The 12,354-nt window shown below is 38.5% G+C and overlaps 1 protein-coding gene across 1 annotated transcript in view; it reads left to right on the top strand.

Annotated features, from left to right (window-relative positions):
* Window positions 1–11,936, top strand: part of LOC137633093 (putative per-hexamer repeat protein 5) — an 18,084-nt gene extending 6,148 nt beyond the window's left edge. The window contains exons 4-8 of the mRNA XM_068365254.1: window positions 2,286–2,453; window positions 9,532–9,663; window positions 10,144–10,263; window positions 11,524–11,619; window positions 11,740–11,936. Coding sequence (XP_068221355.1) covers window positions 2,286–2,453; window positions 9,532–9,663; window positions 10,144–10,263; window positions 11,524–11,619; window positions 11,740–11,936 — 713 coding nt within the window. The remainder of the gene's footprint in view (window positions 1–2,285; window positions 2,454–9,531; window positions 9,664–10,143; window positions 10,264–11,523; window positions 11,620–11,739) is intronic.
* Window positions 11,937–12,354: the final 418 nt, after the last annotated feature.

Here is a 12,354-nt window from a genome sequence, read left to right as displayed (position 1 = left end):
CTACAGGAACTACCACAGCTACTACCACTGGTACAACTACAGGAACTACCACTGGTACTACTACAGGAACTACCAAAGCTACTACCACTGGTACAACTACAGGAACTACCACTGGTACTACCACTGGTACTACTACAGGAACTACCACAGCTACTACTCTCGGTACAACTACAGGAACTACCACTGGTACTACTACAGGAACTACCACTGCTACTACTACAGGAACTACCACTGCTACTACCACTGGTACAACTACAGGAACTACCACTGCTACTACCACTGGAACTACTACAGAAACTACACTGCCACTACCACTGGTACAACTACAGGAACTACCACTGGTACTACTACAGGAACTACCACTGCTACTACTAGAGGAACTACCACTGCTACTACAACAGGAACTACCACTGCTACTACCACTGGTACTACTACAGGAACTACTACTGCTACTACCACCGGTACTACTACAGGATCTACCACTGGAACTACCACTGGTACTACTACAGGAACTACCACAGCTACTACCACTGGTACAACTACAGGAACTACCACGGGTACTACTACAGGAACTACCACTGCTACTACTACAGGAACTACCACTGCTACTACCACTGGTACAACTACAGGAACTACCACTGGTACTACCACTGGTACAACTACAGGAACTACCACTGCTACTACCACTGGTACAACTACAGGAACTACCACTGGTACTACCACTGGTACTACTACAGGAACTACCACTGCTACTACCACTGGTACAACTACAGGAACTACCACTGCTACTACCACTGGTACAACTACAGGAACTACCACTGGTACTACCACTGGTACTACTACAGGAACTACCACTGCTACTACCACTGGTACAACTACAGGAACTACCACTGCTACTACCACTGGTACAACTACAGGAACTACCACTGCTACTACCACTGGTACAACTACAGGAACTACCACTGGTACTACCACTGGTACAACTACAGGAACTACCACTGGTACTACCACTGGTACTACTACAGGAACTACCACAGCTACTACCACTGGTACAACTACAGGAACTACCACGGGTACTACTACAGGAACTACCACTGCTACTACTACAGGAACTACCACTGCTACTACCACTGGTACAACTACAGGAACTACCACTGCTACTACCACTGGTACTACTACAGGAACTACCACTGCTACTACCACTGGTACTACTACAGGAACTACCACTGCTACTACCACTGGTACAACTACAGGAACTACAACTGCTACTACCACTGGTACAACTACTGGAACTACCACTGGTACGACTACAGGAACTACCACAGGTACTTCTACAGGAACTACCACTGGTACTACTACGGGAACTACCACTGCTACTACCACTGGTACAACTACAGGAAATACCACTGGTACAACTACAGGAACTACTACTGGTACAACTACAGGAACTACCACTGGTACAACTACAGGAACTACTACAGGTACTACTACAGGAACTACCACTGGTACTACTACAGGAACAACCACTGCTACTACCACTGGTACTACTACAGGAACTACTACTGGTACAACTAGAGGAACTACCACTGCTACTACTACTGGTACAACTACAGGAACTACAACTGCTACTACCACTGGTACAACTACGGGAACTACCACTGGTACTACTACAGGAACTACCACTGGTACAACTACTGGAACTACCACTGGTACAACTACAGGAACTACCACAGGTACTACTACAGGAACTACCACTGGTACTACTACAGGAACAACCACTGCTACTACCACTGGTACTACTACAGGAACTACTACTGGTACAACTACAGGAACTACCACTGCTACTACTACTGGTACAACTACAGGAACTACAACTGCTACTACCACTGGTACAACTACGGGAACTACCACTGGTACAACTACAGGAACTACCACTGGTACAACTACTGGAACTACCACTGGTACAACTACAGGAACTACCACAGGTACTACTACAGGAACTACCACTGGTACTACTACAGGAACAACCACTGCTACTACCACTGGTACTACTACAGGAACTACTACTGGTACAACTACAGGAACTACCACTGCTACTACTACTGGTACAACTACAGGAACTACAACTGCTACTACCACTGGTACAACTACGGGAACTACCACTGGTACTACTACAGGAACTACCACTGGTACTACTACAGGAACTACCACTGCTACTACAACTGGTACTACAACTGGTACTACTACAGGAACTACCACTGCTACTACCACTGGTACTACTACAGGAACTACTACTGGTACAACCACTGGTACAACTACAGGAACTACAACTGCTACTACCACTGGTACAACAACAGGAACTACCACCGCTACTACTACTGGAACTACCACTGCTACTACTACAGCAACTACCACTGCTACTACTACTGAAACTACCACTGCTACTACCACAGGTACAACTATATCTACCAGTGCCACTTAAACTACCCCAGGTTCGACTGCAGGAAATATCATCGGCACAACTTCAACCGTTTCCAAATGCATGTTTCAATGACACAGTCAATAAATCATTGCTTCACTGCAGTTTCTGCTGATTCTAATTTCTGATTAAGAATCAGTTCAGTTTAAATGAGCAAACATTTCTACTATTCCGGTCCTACTTTACTACTGACTTATTAATAACATGACCTTTTTCTTTTAAAGGAAACATTTTTTGGGGGACATTGTTTGCATATCAAAATAAAGTTAACACTGGCATGAAATTCACTTTTTAATGTTATGTAAAGAATATATCATAAACAAAATTAACTATTCATACTTTCAATCAGGATGCCAGATAATTCATGATCAATCAATCAATTAATCAAATCATACTTTCAAAATAGATGGCAGAATGTTTCCTTTAATTATAGTATATTTCTACCTTTTTTTCTAAAGCATAATTACTGTTGGATTCTTTTCCTGATTATGAATTATTATTATTTTACAAGTGTTCTTGAATATTCCAAAGAGTAAAAATATCACAGAAAAAATTGTGATGTTTGTATTGTATTTTTCTCTCATTAATTTGTCTTTCGTATCTAAGACCCTTTCGACGTAATGTTTCCTTTATAACTTGTCCATCATTACTTTATAATTAAATCAGTATTGCCGCATCATTAATATACTATCTTTATCCCCTTTAATTATATATAATAAGTTCTTTTTTTATTTAATGTACTGAATATATTTGTTTCAAAACTATTGTAAAAAGTAAAACGAATCTATTGGTGGATCTTCTATTCAGGTGAAATAACAAAATTCTCTAAAGAAAAATTTTCTAAAAATGAAAACCTTTAGTACTTTACTGGCTACTTCTTATCATCTTTAACTTTCTAAAAATGAAAACCTTTAGTACTTTACTGGCTACTTCTTGATCATCTTAACCTTTCCAAAAATGAAAACCTTTAGTACTTTTCTGGTTACTTGATTATCTTTTCGATGCCACCTTTGTCCACAAAAAAAACTATAATATATATACATAGATAGAGAAAATTTGAAAGCATCAGCACCGAAAAAACTAAATTATCTAAAATAAATATACACGATAAAGGGAATGATTTCTATTAAAAACCACTATTTTAACCACACAGTAAAAAGCGTCAGCAGAGTAATGAGAAACTTGATCCTTCTCATTCCTGTTTTCCTGAGGCTAAACCAACTAATTTAGCTTTTCGATCTCGTGAAATTAAAGCTCTCATGATGGTCCTTAATGTTCAGGGAGGTGTAGACCAAAATGATATTTTTTCTTTGTTTTTTTATAAAGACTGCACATTACTTGCTTCTGAATTATTTGTTACTTTCCGCAAGTAAGCGAAAAGGGGTTCTTTGGGCACTTCATGGAGAATTGGTAATGTTACTCCATTACGTAAAAGCGTTTGACGTAGCTAAAGTCACACTGATTACTGCATAATTTCAGTAATTCCCATATTATCTAAAGATTTTGAAGCTCTTTTGTCATAACATCTAAATGGGTATGCTGAACGTAACCACGAGTTCTCTAGTTTGATATTTTGCTTTAGTAAAAGCCTTGGAGCATGGGATACCCTCTGTACCATCTCCAAAGCTATACAGAAATCCCTTGATTGTGGTCAGAAGTTCAAATAATTAGCCTTCATTTTAACACTCCATTTGACCATGTTAATCATGATGCCCTTGCTTTCAAATTCAAAACGTTAGGATTGGGTGGGTCTTTTTTATCATAATTATTGAACTTTTCAGTAATTGGTCACATAGAGTTGTTGTTGATGGATACCATAGTCAATATAGGAATGTACTACCTGTTGTTCCTGAGGGTAGTGTTCTTGGCCCATTACTATATACACATGATATGTAGTTTGGCCTAGTAAACAAGCTCAATAAATATGCAGATGATGATACTCTCTTTGCAACAATTCCATCTCCTGAATGTAGATCTGGGGATGCTGAAACCTTAATACAGCTCTAGCTAAAATTGGTGCATGGTGCAAATTATTGGGTATAAAGTTGAATCCTAACAAAACTCTAAGTATGATTGTAAGTAGGTCAAGGATAGTGGCTCCTCAACATCCGCATCTCAGTATTGATAATGTTTCTTTAACTTTGAATGCCTCCTAAAATTTTAGGTGTGATTCTCGACAGCAAATTAACTTTTGAGAAACACATTAGGTCTGCGTCTTCTTCAATTGCACAAAAAAATGGCTTATAGAGAAAGTCTTTTAAGATTTTCGGTGATCAATCTATTCTAAAGAAGTGTTTTAATTCTATCATTCTGCATTGTTTCATGTATTGTTCTCCTGTCTGGTCTTCAGCTGCCGAATTTCATCTTAATTTGTTGGACAGGAACTTACAGCCTATGAAATTTCTTATTGCTTGATATAGATTTTAATCTCTGGTAGCATCGTTCAATTAGTTCGTTATGCATGGTACACAAGATTTTTATAATTCTGGTCGTCCTTTACATTCAGAACCATCCTTTTCGTAATACTAGGAATGCAGTTTATTCTAATAGTTATGCCGTATCCATCGTAAAGCTCAATATTGCACAGTAATCTAAATGTTTTATTCCAGCAGGGACAAATTTCTGGAATGATCTTCCTAATCTGGTAGTTGAACCAGTGGAACTTGAACAGTTCAAATTTGCAGCAAATGTTTTTATGATGAACAGGCTGACATAAGTCTCTTTTTATAGTTTATATATGAAAAGATGTTTTAATGGTGATACTGTTCTTAAAAAATTGTTTTAATTGTACATTACTTCTTTTGTAGTTTATTTCCTAATTTTCTTTCCTCATTGGGCTATTCTTCCCAGTAAGAGCCCTTAGGCATGTAGCATCCTATTCTTCTAAATAGGGTTGTAGCTCAGCTAGTAATAAGTAATAATATTATTGCAAATGCCGTGCAATTCTACACCAATTATTATTTTTTAATATGGTCTTCATCTTGATAAAAAGAGCAAAATATATTAGTTACATTGTTTTATATATCAGCATTTAACAGGAATCTAATTATTGAGTGAATACTTTGCAACATGAAAACACCTTAAGATACTACGGTCCCTTTCACACTAGCTGCCAGACGAAGTAGTCGACTGATAGGTAGAATGGATTAATTTACATCTTTACGGTTTTATCTGAGGCACTCTCAACCCTTGTTCGGCCTTGCATTACGTGTACGACATCCCACTCTCTATTGCCGGTGCCACAAAAGCACACAATATTTACGAGCATCCACAGTAACCGATGGATATCTTCCTGACTGGACCAAAATCTAGTAAAAACTGGTCCAGCACTCCCAAACAGAGATGACGTCATCAGAGCTCAAGCCTGGCTTCCAAAACCCTATTCTTTTTCCATGAAACGGTTTAATATAAAACATATGCCCCATTGACGTCACATTTCCCACCAGCTAATAATTGTTGGACCTGATTCCTAGTACTTAGACTGGACGTCTGGTTATTTTTTTCACGTATAAACATGAATGAAGATATTGATGTAAATCTAAAATCCTTAATAGAGGCTAATTCTTTAATATGGGATTAGCATCTAGAAATTTATAAATGTACTTTACAGGTAGGTAACTTTGAAAAATTTTAAATAGGGTTAACACATGATCATTACTATGAAGGTAAGAAAGTATAAAACCAATAAAGAAATTATACATATAAACACATTATATATATCTATATCTATCTATATAAATATATATATATATATATATATATATATATATATATATGAATATATTATCTATATCTTAATAATACACATAAATTATATATTTTTTATATATAATACATACAACAGCATTTTGTAGATTGGTCACTGTGAGATATCTATCTATCTCTCTACCATGACACTTCTACCATTTTTTGAGGTAGCCGACATAATTGATAACAAAAGGGGATTTTTCTTCTCTCCGTTCTTCCCTGCCTGACGAGGAGTTCAACCGAGTTTCGTTGGTACTGCTACCGGGCCACAGGCCACCCTCCCCAGTTATCTAAGACAATTGAAGCTTTAAATGCTGGATCCCCAACTGCTGTTACGTCAGTGGTCACCAAGTGGAAGCAGCAGGACCTATTGGAACTGCGTCACAATCACTCACCATTCATTAATATTTCTCGCATAATCTTTAGCCTCTTTACATTCATTTTAGCCTTCTATTCTTTGCAATTCCTTTCACTGGCCCCCAGCATTTTACATCCTTCATTCACTCTCTCGTGTACATCTGCTTCCGACAACAACAACAACAGAAGTTAAGTACTTAAACTGATCTACTTCCTCAGTAACTCTCCGTTTAACATGATATTCAATCTAGCACCAACTTCCTCCTCGTGCATATCATAAAGTTACTCTTACCCACATTAACTCTCATCTCCCTTCTCTCACACACCCTTCCAAACTCAATCACTAATTGGACCAGCTTCTCCTCCAAGTCTCCAACCAATACAGTATCATACGCAATCAAGAACTGATTCACCTCCCACTCATGATTATTCTCATCTATCAACAAAAAATTGAACAACCATGGCGTCATCACACATCCCTGTCTCAGCCCCACTCTCACTGGAAACCACTCACTCACTTCATTTCCTATCCTAACACACACTTTACTGAGTATAAACTTTTAAATTTTTGCACACTGAACTTCAGAAAGTTGAAATACAAAATTACTTATGGATGTTGGGGTTACGCCCTACAAAATACACATACCACTTACCAAATTATTATTATTACTCTATAAGCTACAACCTTAGCTGGAAAAACAGGATACTATAAAACCAGGGGCTCCATCAGGGAAAAATAGCCCAGTGACAAAACGAAATAAGGAAATAAATAAAATATATGAGAAATAGTTAACAATTGATAAAATATTTTGAAAATATTAACATCAAAACATAAATTTCATATAAAAACTATAAAAAGACTTATGTCAGCCTGTTAAACATAACATTTGCTGTAAGTTTGAACTTATGAATACTTATGATAGGCACTTATGACCGAGTAATCAGAAGTTTTATTGTTTTTTTTTTTTTTTTTTTTTTTTTTTTTCATTTCACGGTTACATAGATATCTTATAAGTTTTGGAATAGCTGCAAAGTTTATCATTGTGTTGGACACTTTTTATTAGAACTGATCATTTTATGAGAAAAGTTTTACCTTTTCCTTCCTGAAATTGAAAAATCGAAAAAAAAAATCATGAATGAAAACTAATTTTGGTTTTCAGATCTCCTTGGCAATCAAATCCAAAAAGAACTACAAAATTACAAGAACTGGAACTAACATAGGAAGAATTAAAAAAAAAAAAAAAATTACCATCACTATTGTAGGTTACACCAATGGAACTATATTAAATTCGACGCTGGATAAAACCAGTCATTACCTCTGGTAACATTGTATGAACTATGTCAACAATGCTTCAACGACTACTAAAAATTACCCCAGTCACAACTATGATGACTAATACTGAAAATATCAGGGATGAAAATAGAAACTTGCAAACATCACACGAACTACCTCTTGTAGCATGTACTGCCTCTTGTACTATGTACTAACTCTTGTAGCATGTACTAAATCTTGTAACATGCACTATTATTGTAACATCTACATTACTACCACTAATGCTAAAAAACACCACAGCAACAGGGACCACATTATTATACGTCTAAGCTGAGGTGAATGCGTCAAGAATACAATGTTTCTTATTGTATTTCAAATTGACTTATCTGCCCTATTTTGTAATCCAATCTTTTGTAAATGATTCATTTCTCCATCAATTTTAGTTGGATTATCTCTTACTGGATTTGCTCCAGATACCATTTTTGATGTGATTTATCAACTGTTTTATTCCTCAACAACACTGAATACGATTTATGTCTCGTAATCAATTATATATATTCACTTTTTCTTAGTCTGATAAAAATTAATGTTTATAGCCTTGTTCATATGTTACTATTTCGAAACTTGGGATATGACAAATATATATTTGTTTTCTCACAAAATTGCAAACAGAAACTTTATATTACTGTAATAATTTTAATGAGAGTTAGAACATCCACGTAGGACATACATTTCTAGGCTTAACCTTCGCCATCTAAGAATTATTTGTTAAAAAATCAATATCCTTGAAAATTAAGGAAAAATTCATTTTTAATGAGTTAGAATATACACGTAAGGCATAAATTTATAGATATAACCTTACACATCTAAAAGAATATCTTTGAAATAATTAATATCTTGAAAATGAAGGAAAAATCCACCATAAAGTAATATGAATAGAAAAAAAATCAAAGGAACATGAAAATGATTGTAGCTTTATCATTTATTTAGTCAATATATGCATTTTAATTACAAGGATCGTCCACAGATACTACTACTGCTACTACCACAGGAACAACCACTGGTACTACTACAGGAACTACTACAGGAACTACCACTGCTACTACTACAGGAACTACTACAGGAACTACCACTGCTACTACTACAGGAACTACTACAGGAACTACCACTGGTACAACTACAGGAACTACCACTGGTACTACTACAGGAACTACCACAGCTACTACCACTGGTACAACTACAGGAACTACCACTGGTACTACTACAGGAACTACCACAGCTACTACCAGTGGTACAACTACAGGAACTACCACTGGTACTACTACAGGAACTACCACAGCTACTACCACTGGTACAACTACAGGAACTACCACAGCTACTACCACTGGTACAACTACAGGAACTACCACTGGTACTACTACAGGAACTACCACAGCTACTACCACTGGTACAACTACAGGAACTACCACTGGTACTACTACAGGAACTACCACAGCTACTACCACTGGTACAACTACAGGAACTACCACAGCTACTACCACTGGTACAACTACAGGAACTACCACTGGTACTACTACAGGAACTACCACAGCTACTACCACTGGTACAACTACAGGAACTACCACTGGTACTACTACAGGAACTACCACAGCTACTACCACTGGTACAACTACAGGAACTACCACTGGTACTACTACAGGAACTACCACAGCTACTACCAGTGGTACAACTACAGCAACTACCACTGGTACTACTACAGGAACTACCACTGCTACTACTACAGGAACTACCACTGCTACTACCACTGGTACTACTACAGGAACTACCACTGGTACTACCACTGGTACTACTACAGGAACTACCACAGCTACTACCAGTGGTACAACTACAGGAACTACCACTGGTACTACTACAGGAACTACCACTGGTACTACAACTGGTACTACTACAGGAACTACCACAGCTACTACCACTGTTACAACTACAGGAACTACTACTGGTACTACTACAGGAACTACCACTGGTACTACCACTGGTACTACTACAGGAACTACCACAGCTACTACCAGTGGTACAACTACAGGAACTACCACTGGTACTACTACAGGAACTACCACTGCTACTACTACAGGAACTACCACTGCTACTACCACTGGTACAACTACAGGAACTACCACTGGTACTACCACTGGTACTACTACAGGAACTACCACAGCTACTACCAGTGGTACAACTACAGGAACTACCACTGCTACTACTACAGGAACTACCACTGCTACTACTACAGGAACTACCACTGCTACTACCACTGGTACAACTACAGGAACTACCACTGCTACTACCACTGGAACTACTACAGAAACTACCACTGCTACTACCACTGGTACAACTACAGGAACTACCACTGGTACTACTACAGGAACTACCACTGCTACTACTACAGGAACTACCACTGCTACTACCACTGGTACTACTACAGGAACTACTACTGCTACTACCACTGGTACTACTACAGGAACTACCACTGGAACTACTACTGGTACTACCACTGGTACTACTACAGGAACTACCACAGCTACTACCACTGGTACAACTACAGGAACTACCACTGGTACTACCACGGGTACTACTACAGGAACTACCACAGCTACTACCACTGGTACAACTACAGGAACTACCACGGGTACTACTACAGGAACTACCACTGCTACTACTACAGGAACTACCACTGCTACTACCACTGGTACAACTACAGGAACTACCACTGCTACTACCACTGGTACTACTACAGGAACTACCACTGCTACTACCACTGGTACTACTACAGGAACTACCACTGCTACTACCACTGGTACAACTACAGGAACTACAACTGCTACTACCACTGGTACAACTACTGGAACTACCACTGGTACGACTACAGGAACTACCACAGGTACTACTACAGGAACTACCACTGGTACTACTACAGGAACTACCACTGCTACTACCACTGGTACAACTACAGGAACTACTACTGGTACAACTACAGGAACTACCACTGGTACAACTACAGGAACTACCACAGGTACTACTACAGGAACTACCACTGGTACTACTACAGGAACAACCACTGCTACTACCACTGGTACTACTACAGGAACTACTACTGGTACAACTACAGGAACTACCACTGCTACTACTACTGGTACAACTACAGGAACTACAACTGCTACTACCACTGGTACAACTACGGGAACTACCACTGGTACTACTACAGGAACTACCACTGGTACAACTACTGGAACTACCACTGGTACAACTACAGGAACTACCACAGGTACTACTACAGGAACTACCACTGGTACTACTACAGGAACAACCACTGCTACTACCACTGGTACTACTACAGGAACTACTACTGGTACAACTACAGGAACTACCACTGCTACTACTACTGGTACAACTACAGGAACTACAACTGCTACTACCACTGGTACAACTACGGGAACTACCACTGGTACAACTACAGGAACTACCACTGGTACAACTACTGGAACTACCACTGGTACAACTACAGGAACTACCACAGGTACTACTACAGGAACTACCACTGGTACTACTACAGGAACAACCACTGCTACTACCACTGGTACTACTACAGGAACTACTACTGGTACAACTACAGGAACTACCACTGCTACTACTACTGGTACAACTACAGGAACTACAACTGCTACTACCACTGGCACAACTACGGGCACTACCACTGGTACTACTACAGGTACTACTACAGGAACTACCACTGGTACTACTACAGGAACTACCACTGCTACTACAACTGGTACTACAACTGGTACTACTACAGGAACTACCACTGCTACTACCACTGGTACTACTACAGGAACTACTACTGGTACAACCACTGGTACAACTACAGGAACTACAACTGCTACTACCACTGGTACAACAACAGGAACTACCACCGCTACTACTACTGGAACTACCACTGCTACTACTACAGCAACTACCACTGCTACTACTACTGAAACTACCACTGCTACTACCACAGGTACAACTATATCTACCAGTGCCAATTAAACTACCCCAGGTTCGACTGCAGGAAATATCATCGGCACAACTTCAACTGTTTCCAAATGCATGTTTCAATGACACAGTCAATAAATCATTTCTTCACTGCAGTTTCTGCTGATTCTAATTTCTGATTAAGAATCAGTTCAGTTTAAATGAGCAAACATTTCTACTATTCCGGTCCTACTTTACTACTGACTTATTAATAACATGACCTTTTTCTTTTAAAGGAAACATTTTTTGGGGGACATTGTTTGCATATCAAAATTAAGTTAACACTGGCATGAAATTCACTTTTTAATGTTATGTAAAGAATATATCATAAACAAAATTAACTATTCATACTTTCAATCAGGATGCCAGATAATTCATGATCAATCAATCAATTAATCAATCATACTTTCAAAATAGATGGCAGAATGTTTCC

This window comes from Palaemon carinicauda, chromosome 42 (genome assembly GCF_036898095.1).
Source record: "Palaemon carinicauda isolate YSFRI2023 chromosome 42, ASM3689809v2, whole genome shotgun sequence".
NCBI lineage: Eukaryota > Metazoa > Arthropoda > Malacostraca > Decapoda > Palaemonidae > Palaemon > Palaemon carinicauda.
Note: the sequence above shows the minus strand (reverse complement) of the source record. Positions and strands in the feature narration are given on the sequence as shown.